This window comes from Lobosporangium transversale, assembly GCF_002105155.1.
Source record: "Lobosporangium transversale strain NRRL 3116 chromosome Unknown BCR41scaffold_64, whole genome shotgun sequence".
NCBI lineage: Eukaryota > Fungi > Mortierellomycota > Mortierellomycetes > Mortierellales > Mortierellaceae > Lobosporangium > Lobosporangium transversale.
This window is the reverse complement of record NW_019029042.1, coordinates 118,851-134,921: the sequence shown is the minus strand read 5'-3', so window position 1 is coordinate 134,921 and position 16,071 is coordinate 118,851. Positions and strand designations below refer to the sequence as shown.

The following is a 16,071-nucleotide window of genomic DNA, read 5'->3' as shown; positions in this document are numbered from 1 at the left end:
AACATCCACTGTGGCTTCAAAGATCTCAATGAAAATCTTCGTAGCAACAAATGCCCCTATGCAGGAGCAGCCTTCTTTACTTCTTCCTCATCCCGCTTATTGCGTGCCTCCTCCTCACGCGCAGCACGGGCTTCCATTGCTCTACAAGCCCAGTCCTTCATGTCAACTTTATCTTCCTCATACTTAGTTAGGAAAGGATGATCCTATAAATATGTACATAATATACAAGAGTTAGCATCCAATACCGTAGGCCTCGACACTACGAAGCACTCTATTAAAAGAAAGAGAAAAACAAGAAGCAAGCAGCCTACCAGCAGTTCACCATATGTAGGACGCTGCTTTGCATCCTTGAGTAAGCATAGTGCGACAAATGCACGTGCTTCTTCAGAATAAGTATCAGGGAGAGCGGGAGGAGGGCTTCCGACAATGGCATTTAACTGTGCAAAAACGCTATTATACTTTTCAGGGGGGTATGGGTATGATCCTTCTGCGGTTTCCAGAATGGAAAGGCCAAGAGACCACACATCGGATTGGACAGTGTAGGTTTGACCCTGTGAGATACGTTCAGGCTTTGATATAATAACAAATATAAAGTTGCACATGTAAAAAAAAAAAAATTAGTATGATAAATAAACTTTGATGAGTGAAACGGCAAATCAGGTGTTTTAACGTACTGCCATGTAGCTTTGGCATCCAATATGGGTCTTGGCCATAGACTTGATCAGGTGTCCAGAGACACCAAAATCACAGAGCTTCACTTGTCCTTGAGAATTCACCAAGACATTAGTCGGCTTGACATCTAAAAAAACAAAGAAATAAAATAAAAAAAAATAAAAAATAAAAAAGTTTACATATCAGTTTGATGATAACTTTATCAGTCCCCACTTAAAGAACTGCAACTTGGGGTCCTTAGGGCAGTACCTCGATGGATAATAGACAACTCATCCTTGAGGAACTTGAGCCCCTTGACCATCTATTCAGCATTTTCAGAATTGCATCAAGAAGTCAGACAAAAAACATCCAATTCAGCATTATGGATTGAGAGCACTATTATTACACACAAGCTAATTTTCTTCGGCCTCAACAAGCACAAAAAAAAAAAAAAAAAAAAAAAAACGTCCGAAAAGAAAAATAAATAGAAATAGCCAATCATCCACGTTTTGGTCATACCGAAAGAGTGATAATTGAGAGAATATCTTCAGGAACACCGATCTGGTAGAGTTTGTCCAGCGATCCGGCATCCATGAATTCCATGCAGTAGTATACACAAGTTTCGATAAAGAATGCGCCATAAAACTCGACAATATAGGGGCTCTGGGACTTGTGTAAGACATCTAATTCCATGAGGATCGAATTCAGTTTGCTCTCATCCAGTTCCAGTCGAATTTCCTATATGCATACAAAAGCATCATTTTAAAAAAAAAAAAAAAAAAAAAAAAAAAAATTTAGTGACGATAGAATTAAGTAGCATGGATTCATAGATCCAAAAGAAAGTGACTGCAGCACCGCCATATCTGGTTTAGTCAGGGCAGTCATTTATTGCAATTTAGGCAATTGCACATTGGAACATGGCTTCGATTTGATCATTCTTTGAGAGCACACGTATGAAAAGACCCTGTGAGCTCATCAAACTCCAGTTACACGTAACATTCTCTCCTTTAGTGACATGAACATTTTAAACATTAGCATGGTGATAGCAAGGTAGAGGGTGGGAAAGACAGACAACAAAGGAATATGGAAAATATCACACGTGGGTCGATTCACTAAGGAGAAAGTATCCACACCCCCCCTCATATTTGAACGAAGCTACAGGGAAGAATAAAGGGGCGTGCAACCGCACCAAAGAGAAATAGAGAATAAAAGTAAAAAAGAGAAGAGAGAAAAAGTGGGTGTGCAAGTGTGATACATGTTTGCGGTATTGTACACGCGTGTCGGAGAAAGGAATGGGTGGCTCTTTTTCTTCCCAATCAAGAGGTAAAAAGTAAAGTACAACAGATAATAAAGTATCTTTGCCATTAAAAGAAAAACATTGATGACTCAAAAAAACAAGCGTCCACTCCCTCGGCTATTCACACACGTCAAAAAAAAAAAAAAAAGCATACACATCCATTCGCAGATAGACAGGAATTCCAAAAGGAAAAAAAAATACGTGAGCCAAAAGAGTCAAGAGGAAAATGAAAGCAAGCAAATGTGGCGATTGGTCCAAAATATTGTCGTATTCTTTTTTACAAGAAAAGAAAAATGGTGATCTCACTTCCACTGGAAGACAAGAAGCATAAAACAACAACATCTGACCAAGAATGGCTGTCCAACTTTTTTTTTTTTTTTTTTTTTTTTTGTTGCTATCCAAGCAAGCCGAAATACAATTGATACAATTACAACAACGAATCTTTCCCCCCTGCTGTATGAGCACACCTCGCATGAGTTTGGATCAGGATTGGCTAAAAAAAAATAAAATAAAACAAAATGGCACCACTGGAAACAGCAATAGAAGGCAAAAAAAAAAAAAGAGGGGTGGATGGGAAATGCAACAAAAAAAAAAAATTCGATGAAAAAATGACGACGGTGGCACTAACAGAGATACCCAGAGAGAAAGATCGGCTCTTGAGACACTTTTTCCACCCTTATCAAAAGTTCATATCCTCACCCCCCCCCCTTCTCGCTCGTTTGTCCCTGCATCGTCCTCGGAGTTTTGCCTCATCTCAATGCACCTTGTTATTGATGCCCTTATTCCATTCAACCCGATCACTGAGTGTAATACTGTCTAACTGCTATTTTACCTTCATAGCCATAATGACATTGGTCGGTTTATGGTACACCTTTTGGACAGTCCCGTATTGCCCTTTACCTAGCTCCTCGAGCAGCTTCAGTTCCTCCATATTGATCTTGAAGCTGTTTCCATTGCTAAAGTCGACACCGTCGGCATGCAGAATTGCTTTCCCGTTGAAATTGAGTTTTCCGGAAGGATCGCTTTATTTTTATACATTTATTATTATTATTATTATTATTGTTATTTTTTTTTTTTTTTTTTTTTTTCATGTCGGACATAATGTTAGTTGTTCAAAGTTGATCAAGGTTATTTAAAAGACACGATTAACAAATAAAATGAATAAAAAAAAAAAAATTATAAAAAGACGATCAGACAAAGAGAGTAGGAAGAAGGGAAATCAGTGAGGTGTCATTAACTATTACAACATGCATTTAGATCAAACCTGTCCTACTTTTTCTCTCTTGGATTACAAAATGTCAAAAAAAAAAAAAAAAAAAAAAAAAGGAGCAAATGTTCAATTGTAATAACTTCATGAACTTACACAAAGCGAGAAAAGTTAGCAAAGGGTGTTTCTTGCTGAACGGGCGCACCGCCCATATCCGACAATTTCATACGGGGAGGACCACGACGTCCTTGCGAAGCATTACCGCGAGGTAAGTTAGGCAAGTTGCTGTTCATAGTGCAGTTGCTTGTTAGAAAGAGTAGGATGGAAAGGCCTTCGAAGACGGTAGTCGTAGTTATGGTAACAGTGGTGATGTAGTGATTTAAACTTATATCAAGATACAGCAGAGGATCAGAGGGGAAATTGAGCTGTTAAAGAATAGGTTAAAGAATAGATATATGATATGAGCGTGAGTGTTGTGTGAGCCAAGCAGAAAGGAAATGAAAGAAGAAATAAAAGAAAGAAAGAAAGAAAACAGAAAGAAGAAAAAGAAAATAGAATGCTGAAGCGTGTTGATGTGGAGTGAAGAGGAAGAAGAGGGAAGGGGTTCAGCAGGAGTGGGAGTTTTTTTTTTGTCGCTGTCGATTTGTATATATATGTGTGGCTTTTATATAGTTACTGAAGTGTGAAACCCCCCCCAAATTGACCGTGTTTTGGTGAGTATGTGAGCATGTGCGAATAGGATATTCATGACATAACAGTCAATGCCAGGCGACACGTTCTCTTTTTTTATTTTTATTTTTTTATAAATTTGTTATTCATCAAAACCTCAATTATCATTGACGGTTATGATGCTTTGTTCAGAATGGCATACACAAATCGAGCGGAGTCTATCGCTTCAAAAAATTGATCCTGCCATTATTATCGCGGGCTCGCCGGTTATCAAACGATGGAGGAAAGCCTCCATTTCCTTTCTTCCCGTGAGATCCTTGAGAAGGTTGAGACGAATGTTGGCCATGTTGCACCTGTTGGTGCTGTTTGTTACCATGGCTGACAGGGCTACTATTCCCTGGAGATAACCCACTGGTATTGGAAGCATTTTGACGTACGATCTTGGGTTTCTTTGGCTTGCTATTCAAATCTTGCTCAGGCTTTCTCTTATTTGAGCTGACTTGCTGTTTTTGCTGTGAAGGCAAAGATCTCGAGCTGGGGACTACTCTAGCCTTGGTGGATGGATTAAGCGTACTCATAGCAATAGCAGCAGAGGATTTTATTGATCCAGAGACATTGGAGGCATTTGATTTAGGAGCTTCTGGCAAATGTCTCCAAGATGGATTAGGAATGGATTGGCTGCGGCGCAAGTGTTTGGGCTTCATAAATTCCTATTTCATTCGAAAAAAAAAAAAAAAAAAAAAAAAAAAAACTTAGCATGCAATGGTCTTTAGAAAATGAAAAGCACTCGCACTGAATACCTTTTTTTTTTTTTTTTTTTTTTTTTTTCCCTTTACTTGCCTTAACAATCGTGTGGATGTTATTATGAATTGTAATGGTCTTTGTGAGATTTTTAATGGCTTCAGCATCTTGAGGTTTTTTGGCCTGGGCAACTGCTTGTGCGTCTTTCAAGCTCGAGAGCTGTCTTTGAGTTAGGACATATAATGTCTTGAACCTAAAAAGATGAAGTTACAGTGAGATTTTACGCGTTAAACAAATTCATTTATGGGCTACCAGCCTGAAGCAGGCCTGAGTCAATGTTTATACCTTGAAGTCAATTCCTCATTTTCTATAAGCTCGGGTTCCTGTAAGGGCAAATATTAACAAATAACCTAATGTGGTTAGTCTCAACTCGTAATTCGGGCATAGTTGAGTTACACAATGACAAAATCACACGCTCCACATGGAGGCATTGTGAGCTCTAAAATGTAGAACCTTTGCTGCAATGTAGAATAACAAGATTGTCAGACACTCCACTTGTGCAAGATCGACTGGTGTTGTGTTACTCTGTTCAGCAGGCACCGTTGCCTATATAGTAGTATTCGATAGCATAACAATTGCAGGCCAATCTCATCAGTAAACTATATATATATATATATATTTGAGTTATCACTAAGCTGCAACTGATGCCATACAACCAAGATATCTGTCAAGAGACTACCCGCGGACTTTATAATTGTTGGTGAAGGATGTCCTGTCAACATGCTATCCGTATATAATCGGAGAAGTGATGTTTTCTGCTTGTCCATGAGTTGATCAAAAGTTTTGCGAGGAAGAACATTTACAGCGAAAAATTCAAGCAGCGGGTCCGCTGTAATAGTTCGCTACAAATAATAAATCAAGTATATTTGCATGAATAAATGCGAAACAAAAGTCCGTATATAGCCACACTTGTAGTAAGTTAAATGGAGATTTACCTTGAACAGCGGCATGGAGAGCTTCCCAGCTACCAAAAGCCGCTTGACTGATTCTTGATCTTTAATCTAACAATGGATGGCCATCAGAATCGTTTGACTTGATAATCTGTTCATCACAATCATGCAACAAAGATAGTCGCTTACATTAAATGGATTTTCTGAAGTGATGTGAGCTATATAAGCCAAAGAGAGCCCAGTCAAGTCTAGTCTTCCGCTTTGATAAGACTTTGTTTGCATGATTATTTTGGCAAATATTTCTAGTTCTGAATTCGAAACAGACCCCATAGCCTATAATAATGAGGATATAGATAGCAGTGCATTGTTAGATGTATTACAACATATCGATCTGTGATACATAGCACATAGCATGAAGGAAATCAATACCTTTTGCATTTCTTCGAGGAAGAACAGTTCAATCTCAGGGTCTTTAAGAAGGGTGTCTTTTGAGGACATGACCTGGTTGGTTATGAAATCTAAAGATCTTTCACGTAGATCCGCCCCTTTAACACCTTGACGGAAAAGCACAGCCAATACCTCTTATTACATGGAATAAAGGGTAAAAGGAGTATTAGTATCGTCAATTTAATCTCGGGAATATTTTTATACAAGCGATAATTTTATAGCCATACCACGAGGACTCTGAAGCATCAATGTATGCAAAGCGCCCTGCACAACTACCAAGTCTTGGTCATCTATAGTACCAAAAAAAAAAAAAAAAAAAAAAAAAAAAGGAATAATGTCAAGGAATCAGGAGAGTAGTGTCAAGGATACTGGCCATGTTATATAGTCAGTAAGTTATGATCCATGTGATGAAAAATACCTAGCTGAAGTAACTGGCATAGAACATCGGCAATCTTAATGGTATGTTGTGGTCCATCCTTACACAATGAAGGGAGGCTTTTAATAGCCGATTGGCGGATCTATAGCGCGTCGATTTTGTAGTGATTAACGTTAATTCCATCTTCAAGGTAAAGCTGTTTTCCACGCCCATGTAATTCCACGTACTATATTTGAATCATCTTCACAAAGATCAAAGATGCCATCAATAGCCTTTGTATGGAGTGTCGGAAAATGTTTGAAAAAGGTAGGAATAAATCTAAAAAAGAAAAAATATCGAAATTTGTCATGTAATCCCTCCTAAGTTATTTCCATGAAAAATAGTGGCGACACGGTGTGTATAAGCACTTGCTTCGTACTTACTGTGATGCTAATCTCTTTGCGCCATCTGATCCTTGGGATGCAGCTATGATAGTGTTGTAAGCATTCAAGTGCTGGGGTAGTAATAATAATAAAAAAAATAAAAAAAAAAAAAACTCAACAATCTTAGTCCTTCGATCCTTTTAATCCTGTTATGTTTCTGAACGCCACAGTTGTCGAGTTGGGATTCCTATATGATACCTCTGATGCCTTGTCTTTTGCATCCATGATTTCATTATAGGCGTTGTAGATTGCATCCAAATCAGCCATTTTAGTGATTGAGATAATGTTCTATCAGCACAAAATAATGAAGGTACGAAGATAGCGCGTTAGAAGGATGAGACATCGCATAATGGACCTCCTTTTTTCAAAGAAGACGTGGAGTCACGAAACTGACCTGAAGCAAAGAAAAACTGAATGATTAGAAAGCACTGAACAATGTAACAAAAGTCTAAAATAGAGGGGAAACCACGGGCCACAGTGACTGTATTAGCCAAATTCAACACGTCACCTTTGCTTTTTTTTTTTTTAAAGAAAGAAAGAAAGAAAAAAAAGCTCGAGGTGGATTGCCTCATTCTGTCCACGCCATTCATTTCTTTTTTCCATCTTTCTTTTATTATTATTATTACTACTCATATAACTAGCCACACATAGTCAACCACAGTAACACCATGCTTATCACAATCAAGACATTGAAACAAGAGTCATTCAAGGTCGAAATTGATCCTTCTGACAAGGTAAAAAAAACACGCATGGAGCAGCTTTCAAAGAAGGATTTATTGCTGCAGTTAATGCATGGAAAAAAAAAAAAAAAAAAAAAAAAAACGATTAAAATGCCCTTATAAAGGATTATGTAACATGTGTCGTTGCATTTGGACACTACCCTCATGACACTGTCATATTCTAATATTTCTCATATTCGTTTTTTGTTTTTGGGTGGGCTTAACTTTCCATAACTTAGGTCCTTGCTATCAAAGAAAAGGTGGCAGAACTTCAAGGCCACCCAGTCAGTAGCCAAAAGTTGATTTTTTCTGGCAAGTTGCAACAAATGCAGAGTGGAGAATATAAAATAACTGTATTGTATTCGAGTTGTCGAATGGATATCAAAATAAATCAGCTCATTAACCATTCTTACTTCTGTCTTCGATATTTTATTAGGCAAGATTCTTGCGGATGAGAACCCAATTTCGCAGTATGAAATCACAGAGAAGGATTTCTTGGTGATTATGGTCACCAAGGTACGCAAATGAACTCTACTAGTTTGACATGGAATGTATCTTGGAGACGAACATGGAACAGGAAGTACCCAATTTTTTATAACCGGCTCCACCATTTTTGTTTGATATACTGTATTAGGCTAAGGCAACTTCGGCATCATCCTCCAAGCCTGCTGTCACTGCAGCTCCATCTACATCTAACGTAGCTGCTGCATCTACCCCTGCTCTCCCTGCACCGGCCGCACCCGTTACTCAAACAACAGTTGAAGAGACTCCTGTAGCTGTTGCACCTGCCACATCTCCGTCCATCGGCCAGAACCCCACTCCAGCAGCTTCTACTGAGCCTGCTGCTCCTACTAATTCAGCTGATAATGCCCTTTGTATGTTCACGTCAAATGTTTAGCTGGAAGCATAGCTTCTGTCTTCTATTCTGCTCATCACGCTCACCCTTTTTCGTTTATCATCTACTTTTAGTAACTGGGACTCAATTTGAGACTGCTATTCAGAATATGGTCGATATGGGTTTTCCCCGAGACCAATGTATGCTTGCGATGAGGGCTAGTTTCAACAACCCGGACAGAGCTGTTGAGTACTTAATGAATGTGAGTGTACAGAGATCTCTTGGATCATCATTGATACCTTTGCTGTGTTCTAACATGAATGCTTGTTGCTTATACATGTGTGTGCTATTAGGGCATTCCTGAGCACCTTCAGGCCCAAGCTAGCGCCCCTACCCCTCGTGCCGCAGCCACAGCAACCCCTGCTGGAACTGCTGCAACTACTGCTCCTTCTTCTACGTCGCCTGCGTCTGCTACCGCAGCCCAGACTGCCTCTTCTCCTGCTGCTGCTGCTCAGCCACAAAATCTTTTTACAGCTGCTGCGCAAGCAGCAGCCAATGCTAGACGCGGCACATCAGGAGAATCTGGGCCTGGAGGAGAGGTGGAAAACTTGGCTTTTCTGAGAGATCAACCTCAATTCCAGCAAATCCGCGAGTTAGTCCAGCATAACCCTGATTTACTCCAACCTCTCTTGATCCAACTTGGACAGTCCAATCCTCATATGTTGCAGCTTATCAATCAGAACCAACAAGGATTTCTGCAACTCTTGAATGAAGGATACGAAGGTGATGAAGGAGGCGCTCCACCACCAGGTACCAACCACGTCTACGTCACACAAGAGGAACAAGAAGCTATTCAGCGTGTAAGTTTAAGTTATACATGTCATATTTTACTAGTCTTATTTGATTAGCGCTTTATAATATCCGCAAAAAAAAAAAAAAAAAAAAAAAAAGCTGTGTTGACCTGATCCTATGATTTCTGATTTGACAATTTTTAGCTTGAGAATCTTGGATTTGATCGTCAGACTGCTGTGGAGGCTTTCTTGGCCTGTGATCGTGACGAGCAGATGGCCGCCAACTACTTGTTTGACCATGGCAATGATGACTTTGAAGAGGACACTCAATAACTAAGGGTGGTTTGTATTACATTACGACGACATCCTATCATTTTTTTTTTCCTTCTATGAATTGCATTAAGGAGACTTAATTTGTAGCTCGAATTTGTATCTGGATTCTTATTTCAGAAAAAAAAAAAAGTAAAATAAAAGTATGTAGAAGAAAAAAAAGGTATTGGCTTTCTTAGTTTGTTTGTAAGAGATAAGGATAATTGAAATGCGGCCGTAGTTTGACTCGAATGAACTAGCTGCTGGTAAGAAGTTATAGCTGATTGTGAAAAGGTTTTTTCACAATCCGTAATACAAAACTGTCATGAAAATATATACTTAACACTGCGCCGCAAAAAAAAAAAAAAAAAAAAAAAATACTGGTCATGTGGAGTGTGCGAACTACAAATTCTTCCTTCTGCATGTTTGTATACATGTATACGACAACGTTTGTTAGTGAGCACAAAGAGAATAGCTATTGATTTGGCAACATTCTTCCAGGATGCCCCTGGTCTCAAAGTCGAATGTTCCTTTGGTGATCCACATGTTAACCATTTTATTGTTTACAAGAACTGGGTCAAACACACTGATAGTTTGTTTTTCAGTGAGAAGAAAAAGGGACGCCGAAAGATTTCATTGTAGTTGCAATGCAAAGCTCTGCTACGACACATTGATCACTGCTAGGCCAATAACAATTACTCACCATCAAATCAAAGAAAGAATAAATAAAGGGACCAGACGCCTAACTCTACACCCGAAAATGCTCCCTTTTCGTTTAGTGTGGGTTGGGTGTACCGAACATAACCCTATTGGAACGGGCACAAGAGCCAAAGGGCGAACACAAAATGTCTGTGTAATCACAAAAGAAATAAAATGGGCCTTACTTTTTTTCTTACATTCCACCATTCTCATTCTCATTCTCATTCACTTCTCTTCTAATTCCCTCCTCCCCCTTCACTCTTTTTCTTATTCTGCCCTCTGTCTATTTTGATCTCCAATCCTTAATATATAATTTGTATTTTTGTTTGCTTCATCTTTTTGTATTCTATATCTTAAACTCATAATCATCTAAAACGCAATGGGGAAGGACTCAAAGGAGCAAAAGATTGATCGCTCCGAACAGAGGTAAGCTCCCTCAAAGACCCCTTTTGGAAATACCCAATCCCTGGAGTGTTGTGATGCAGCTGATCTGATTTATGCATTTGGCATGTGCGTTAGGCTTCGAGAGCTGGGCTATAAGCAGGAACTGAAGCGTGAGCTTACCTCATTCACAAATTTCTCAGTCTCCTTTTCTGTCGTCTCCATTCTCACTGGCTTGACCTCTCTTTATGGAACGGCTCTGAACTCTGGCGGACCGGCGGTCATCATCTGGGGCTGGGTAAATGTTTTTTTTTTTTTTTTTTTTTTTTTCCTTCAAAGCAGCTAACAGTTTAAAAAGTCTTCCATTACTAACATTTGGATTATATTTTATTTCTTTCTTTTCTTCTCCATGGCAATGACATCGGTGAAAATAGGTATTTGTTTCTGCTATGTCGATGTGTGTAGCAGCTTCGATGGCAGAGATCTGTTCCTCTTATCCAACAAGTAAGTTTGCCTCCTATTATACACTACGGTATTTATGAACTATTAGAAACCTTTATTTTAGGGATCCACCAGCAAGTCGTACAAAGTATATGGATTCTCATATATTTATGAATCGAAGGCGCGGGCGAATTAGAGAAAAGGAATCACACAGAGGCCCAACTTAATCATCATTTAGATTTATTTTAATTTGGCAACCGGAAGACCAGCACCAACGCTTAGCTGCATACTCATACGGTTCACAAGAGTGCTACTGATGATAGTTATAAAGAGCAATTAATCCTGAGGATGACCTAAAAAATCATGAGCAAATATTTTGGGATGATACATGACTAAACTAAAAAGAACCCCTCTCTACATTGTGTTTGTTTTTTTAGGCGGCGGTCTGTACTATTGGAGCAGCAAGCTCGCTGATGACAAGGGTCCTTTTTACGCCTGGGTTACAGGATGGTGGAATCTACTTGGACAATTTGGATGTACAGCAGGAATCGATTTTGGATTAGCGCTTCTGTTCTGTTCTGTTATTTCGCTCGCAAATGGATGGGCATATGAACGATGGCATGTAGTCCTGGTGTACTTTTTAATCTTGATCGTCCATGGCCTCATTAACACATTTTTGATCAGGTTCATGGCAATCATGAATACTATTTCTGTCTGGGTCCACATTGGTGGAGTGATCATCATTTTGGTGACTCTATTGGTCAAAACAGAGAACAAGGCATCGGCTTCGTTTGTTTTCACAGGATTTGTGAATAATACTGGCTGGAGCAGCACTGTTTACGTATGTTGAAAGATTGTTATACTTTGCAACGCAGCTGAATACTATAGTACTATGGCCTTATCCTGCGTGACGCCTATTGATTTGCTATTTGATTTACGCTCTCTAGGTTGTTCTCTTGGGTCTCTTGCAATCACAGTTCACGATGACTGGGTAGGTGGAAAACGCCACTGGATTTTTCCAATTTCTCTTTAGTTCTTTTTTTATAGTATATCCTATTCTGAGATCAATAGTCTGATTCGACTTTGTAACATCATTTTTTTTACCAATAGATGTATGTCTTTAGGAATCCTTCAATGGCATGAAAATCTGCTCGTTGGTCAATGTATAACTTACACATTATAAAAATTATTTTGACTCCGATATCACCCATAGATGATGCCTCTGCACATATGACAGAAGAGACCAAGAATGCTGATGTCGCCGGACCTATCGGAATCCTTATGGCAGTTGGTGTATCTTTTGTTGCTGGTCTCGGCTACTTGCTTGCTTTGACATTCGGTATCCAAAACCTGGATAATGTTCTCAACAGCTCTACAGGAAATCCGATCACTCAAATCTTTTTAGACTCTGTGGGAGAGACAGGGGCCATTCTACTGCTCGTTATTCTGCTCTTGGCTCAATTTTTCTGTGGCAATGCTTCTGTGACGGCCAATTCACGTATGATCTACGCATTCTCCCGAGATGGTGCCATGCCCGGATCCAAATACTTTCACAAGATCCACCCAACCCTCAAAACCCCTGTCTGGGGCGTCTGGCTTTCATGCTTTGTTTCCGCATTGTTGGGACTCCTTTATTTAGCCAACTCTGCAGCTTTCTCTGCCATCACTAGTATTGCAACTATTGGCTTGTACATCTCCTACGGTAGCAAACAAGGATTTTTATTTACTAGTGTTCAAGTGTTAATCTTTTATTGTTTTGCATACATCTAGTTGTATGTATTCTAATGATATTTTTCTATCGCTACTGTTATAGGCCTTCCAACATTCTGCCGCATCGTGTTTGCACGCAATAGTTTTGAACCTGGCCCCATTTCCCTGGGTCGTCTGAGTATCCCTATTGGTACTTTGGCTTGTATCTGGATTATAATCATCACTGTATTGTTTATTCTTCCTGGGTCTTCTCCTGTGACAGCCACCAACATGAATTACACGATCGTCATTGTTTCTGCTGCGGCGATCTACATCTTTGGCAACTGGTACTTCAATGCGCGTCATTGGTTTAAGGGCCCTGTCGCCAACATTGACCTCGAGGACAATGAGAATGACTTTGTGGCTGGATCACTTAGCAATAATAACAAACATGCCTTTGGTGACAAGCAAGAGCTCCAGGGACAAGAGGAAATGGTTGCTACCCAAGCGGAGTCTGGTGTGCCTGATAAAACAGAATTGGACGAGAAAGCAACTTAATCAAAACATATTTAGTTGACAGAGAGTCTATCACTTGAAACCAATATACATGTAATCAAGTTTTTTTTTCTTAACTGCCAGAAGGGTGTTCCGTCTTCTCTGAAGCCAACTGAAAAGCCTTGTTCTTTATTTTGAAAATGCACAACTTTTTTATTTTTAATATTACTACTGTTAATGTTTTATATATTTGTATAAATGAGTATGCCAGATACCCATTCAAGTCTTTCGAGAGTGTTCACTATCAAAGCGGATAACGCCCCTGGGAAAGAAAAAGAAAGTGGTTTCATTAAAAACTCTCTAGTTACAACTTATTTATGCAGAGCGGTTCTTCAGACGGCGCTTAGTGATGGCGGTTTGTCTAGGAACGGTGACAGTAATGGGTTTGCGAGCATCAAAGTGTTTCTTGCCATAGTCGCCCTTGGCCAAAGCAAGTTCTGGAAGGAAAACTGAGTTGGGGCCATAGTTGGCAATCAAAGGAGCGACGCCAGAGAGTGATCCACCATTGGTACCCTGGATGACAATATCAGCGCAAGAAGAGTACAACTCACGGTTACCCTCGTTGTTGTTCCAGATCAAGTTCAAGACAGCATTGCCGGATGGAGCGCTGGCCGGGATGGTAATAGGCAATTGGTATTGTTGACCGTTGCTAGCATCAGCCATGCAAGTTGCGAGCTTGTCCTGGAAGACAACCCAGGTAGAGCCATTATCATAGGAGAGAGCGAACTGACAACTGTATTGATTTTTTTTTTTCCCGGTATTATAGGGGTTAGTAAATATAAACGAATTATAAGAAAATGCAAAAGGATTAATTGTCAAAGAGTATTTAGAGTATTTAATTTTACCTTCCGCCTTTGTGATAGGCTCCAATGTCGATAACAGTGTTTACTGTCTGACCAGCCTGGAATATAGGCCGGGTACCAGCAAAGGATGATGACCACTTGCACATAGGATATACGATGCTTCCCTAAAGGTTTTTTTTTTTTTTTTTTTTTTTTTTTTTTAAAGATGTAAAACGAAGTGAATGAATTATTGTCGCAGAAAATATACGTACTAATCCATCAAGCATTAATAAAAAAAAAAAAAAAAAAAAAAAAAAAATCGGCAAGCACTTACATAAGTGCCTAAAGGCGTACGGATATCGTAATCAACCAAATTCCATTCATTAGGGCCGGGACGTGGGCATTCACTGTAAGGACCACGACGAGGACAAGGGTAACGGAAGGAAATATGGGCTTCAGACAAGACTGCGAATCCGGAGAGAACGATGGCAATGGAGGCAAAGATGGACTTCATTTTTTTTTTTTTATTTTTTCCTATTGTTAGTTGTTACTATTATTAATTCTTTAATGAGGTTTAATGGGAGGAGGCTGACGTGCAAAAGATGAGGGCAAGTGTCGAGAAAACTGATCGTCTGAGAGATTAAGAAAGCGGTTATGAAAATGATTAACAATAAAAAAAAAAAAAAGAATCCATGGGGAGGTGTATAACTGTGCCTTTTTATACGGACGTCCTCTCCTTGTTTATGACACATTGTCTTCCAAGACTTTAAACGCGTTTGACAAGGCAGAAAAAAAAAATACAAAGTTTGATAATCCATTCAAAGGGCCATGTGGAGTAACTAATTACGTTGCTTGCGTTCAAAATGTTGATGGGTATTGAAACTCTTCAGGGAATGTAAAGTAAAATTGTCAAAAACTTTTTTCCGTTTCGGACACTAGAAATCTAATGCATTTGCAACCGTATGGGACAGGCCGTGGAGATGCCCGTGGCAAAACGCCAAAACGCCAAAAAAAAAAAAAAAAAAAAAAAGGTTCACATCTAAGCTTCGATTAAAATTTTAATGTTTACATTCGACAGACATGCTCACTTCAGATTATCGGCCTAGAGCTTGATTACACCATGTTCGTTAAAGCATGTGTTTTCTTTTCTGAATACAAAAAGTCCATGTATATATGCTATGCATATAATATCCCATGACTTCTTTTTATCTTTATATATATCTAATGGGATTATAAAGAAAGGTGCCATTGTATATAAGTTGTATGTATGCTGCAGGGGGACTTCCTATTCAACGTACAAGTATTAATTCAGTTACAGACAGTCTCAATTACAATGTTTTTGTTCACGAATGAATGTGCTTTTATGTGTATATGGTATATCTTTTAAACAAGCTCTTCAGATGAAATTCTCGATGACCATTTCATATAGAAGGCCAATCAACCATCATTATCATTTGATCATTTGATTGGCTACTGAGCTGTTTTTTGTCCCGTGGAAAAGTTTGTTTTGTTTGACATGTAAAATTATATATAAAAATATTACATATTTCTCTAGTATATATTTATGATTTGCTCCTTGTCACGATTTTAGATAATTTCAGGTACAGAGTGGAAATGAGAGTGAATCCCTGTGAAAGGTCCTGTTTAGTCCCTGACGGCGCGGTTACACAAACATTTCTTATCAACCCACAATCTCAAAAAACATTAACCTAAAAGCTCTCAACAAACACACGACCAAACACATTCATGTATATCCTCAGTAAACAATCAAGAACCTTATCGTGGGTATCCACCTCCTTTCGTTCAGGTCAGTTTGCTATTAACAAAACAAAAATATGGGGTTGAGTATTTCCATCAATATACATGGCTTTAGGTACCTTCCATCTATTAACGCGCTATATGTATTATATACATATTTGCTACCATACTACCCTCCTTCATCGTTGATCAGATACTATACGTAGGAAACAGACAAGACTTAATTTTGATATTAAACTAATAAGTCATGATCAACTAAAGTTTATAATTCCATAAAGACAAAGTAATAAAATGAATCAATACCTTTCTATAATGTATTAAAGGTAAAATGCTTTAATGACAGCAGATGATG

At 38.9% G+C, this 16,071-nt stretch overlaps 5 protein-coding genes across 5 annotated transcripts; 2 read left to right on the top strand and 3 right to left on the bottom strand.

Moving 5' to 3' along the window:
* Nucleotides 1–56: 56 nt before the first annotated feature.
* On the bottom strand, nucleotides 57–3,448 carry BCR41DRAFT_379229 (kinase-like domain-containing protein; the record flags this gene model as incomplete). The annotated part of the gene is made up of 7 exons (XM_022027201.1): nucleotides 57–203; nucleotides 312–569; nucleotides 675–799; nucleotides 922–973; nucleotides 1,171–1,389; nucleotides 2,781–2,970; nucleotides 3,312–3,448. 7 exons carry the CDS (start codon nucleotides 3,446–3,448, stop codon nucleotides 57–59), a joined length of 1,128 nt encoding a protein of 375 aa, XP_021876084.1.
* Nucleotides 3,449–3,994: 546 nt separating this feature from the next.
* Nucleotides 3,995–7,194, bottom strand: BCR41DRAFT_363620 (apoptosis inhibitory protein 5-domain-containing protein). The gene is made up of 14 exons (XM_022025914.1): nucleotides 7,155–7,194; nucleotides 6,959–7,048; nucleotides 6,761–6,831; nucleotides 6,566–6,656; nucleotides 6,381–6,480; nucleotides 6,190–6,252; nucleotides 5,945–6,096; nucleotides 5,705–5,848; nucleotides 5,561–5,626; nucleotides 5,279–5,467; nucleotides 5,079–5,171; nucleotides 4,911–4,948; nucleotides 4,665–4,818; nucleotides 3,995–4,534 (listed from the first exon to the last, which is right to left on the bottom strand). Exons 2-14 carry the CDS (start codon nucleotides 7,025–7,027, stop codon nucleotides 4,043–4,045), a joined length of 1,722 nt encoding a protein of 573 aa, XP_021876083.1. The 5' UTR covers nucleotides 7,028–7,048; nucleotides 7,155–7,194; the 3' UTR covers nucleotides 3,995–4,042.
* A 234-nt stretch (nucleotides 7,195–7,428) lies between these two features.
* Nucleotides 7,429–9,438, top strand: BCR41DRAFT_313869 (XPC-binding domain-domain-containing protein; the record flags this gene model as incomplete). The annotated part of the gene is made up of 7 exons (XM_022021161.1): nucleotides 7,429–7,494; nucleotides 7,719–7,812; nucleotides 7,916–7,995; nucleotides 8,144–8,354; nucleotides 8,449–8,576; nucleotides 8,668–9,174; nucleotides 9,310–9,438. The coding sequence occupies 7 exons, from the start codon at nucleotides 7,429–7,431 to the stop codon at nucleotides 9,436–9,438; spliced, it is 1,215 nt and encodes a 404-aa protein (XP_021876082.1).
* Nucleotides 9,439–10,305: 867 nt separating this feature from the next.
* BCR41DRAFT_363617 (amino acid permease-domain-containing protein) lies at nucleotides 10,306–13,242 on the top strand. Its single transcript, XM_022025913.1, has 8 exons — nucleotides 10,306–10,539; nucleotides 10,633–10,792; nucleotides 10,929–10,998; nucleotides 11,373–11,776; nucleotides 11,883–11,921; nucleotides 11,943–11,949; nucleotides 12,149–12,637; nucleotides 12,749–13,242. The coding sequence occupies exons 1-8, from the start codon at nucleotides 10,493–10,495 to the stop codon at nucleotides 13,180–13,182; spliced, it is 1,650 nt and encodes a 549-aa protein (XP_021876081.1). The 5' UTR covers nucleotides 10,306–10,492; the 3' UTR covers nucleotides 13,183–13,242.
* Nucleotides 13,243–13,343: 101 nt separating this feature from the next.
* Nucleotides 13,344–14,527, bottom strand: BCR41DRAFT_426301 (hypothetical protein). Its single transcript, XM_022030716.1, has 3 exons — nucleotides 14,296–14,527; nucleotides 14,025–14,146; nucleotides 13,344–13,912 (listed from the first exon to the last, which is right to left on the bottom strand). Exons 1-3 carry the CDS (start codon nucleotides 14,473–14,475, stop codon nucleotides 13,495–13,497), a joined length of 720 nt encoding a protein of 239 aa, XP_021876080.1. The 5' UTR covers nucleotides 14,476–14,527; the 3' UTR covers nucleotides 13,344–13,494.
* Between the last annotated feature and the right edge of the window lie 1,544 nt (nucleotides 14,528–16,071).

Coding starts and splice junctions, on each gene's coding strand:
- BCR41DRAFT_363620 (XM_022025914.1), bottom strand. CDS start 7,027: ATGGCTGATTTGGATGCAATCTACAACGCCTATAATGAAATCATGGAT. Junction 5,627..5,704: donor CTTCAGAAAATCCATTTAAT/GTAAGCGACTAT, acceptor ATCCATTGTTAG/ATTAAAGATCAAGAATCAGT. Junction 4,535..4,664: donor ACATCCACACGATTGTTAAG/GCAAGTAAAGGG, acceptor CGAATGAAATAG/GAATTTATGAAGCCCAAACA.
- BCR41DRAFT_363617 (XM_022025913.1), top strand. CDS start 10,493: ATGGGGAAGGACTCAAAGGAGCAAAAGATTGATCGCTCCGAACAGAG. Junction 11,777..11,882: donor GCTGGAGCAGCACTGTTTAC/GTATGTTGAAAG, acceptor TACGCTCTCTAG/GTTGTTCTCTTGGGTCTCTT. Junction 12,638..12,748: donor TGGCTTGTACATCTCCTACG/GTAGCAAACAAG, acceptor CTACTGTTATAG/GCCTTCCAACATTCTGCCGC.
- BCR41DRAFT_426301 (XM_022030716.1), bottom strand. CDS start 14,475: ATGAAGTCCATCTTTGCCTCCATTGCCATCGTTCTCTCCGGATTCGCA. Junction 14,147..14,295: donor GTACGCCTTTAGGCACTTAT/GTAAGTGCTTGC, acceptor AAAAACCTTTAG/GGAAGCATCGTATATCCTAT. Junction 13,913..14,024: donor GCCTATCACAAAGGCGGAAG/GTAAAATTAAAT, acceptor AAATCAATACAG/TTGTCAGTTCGCTCTCTCCT.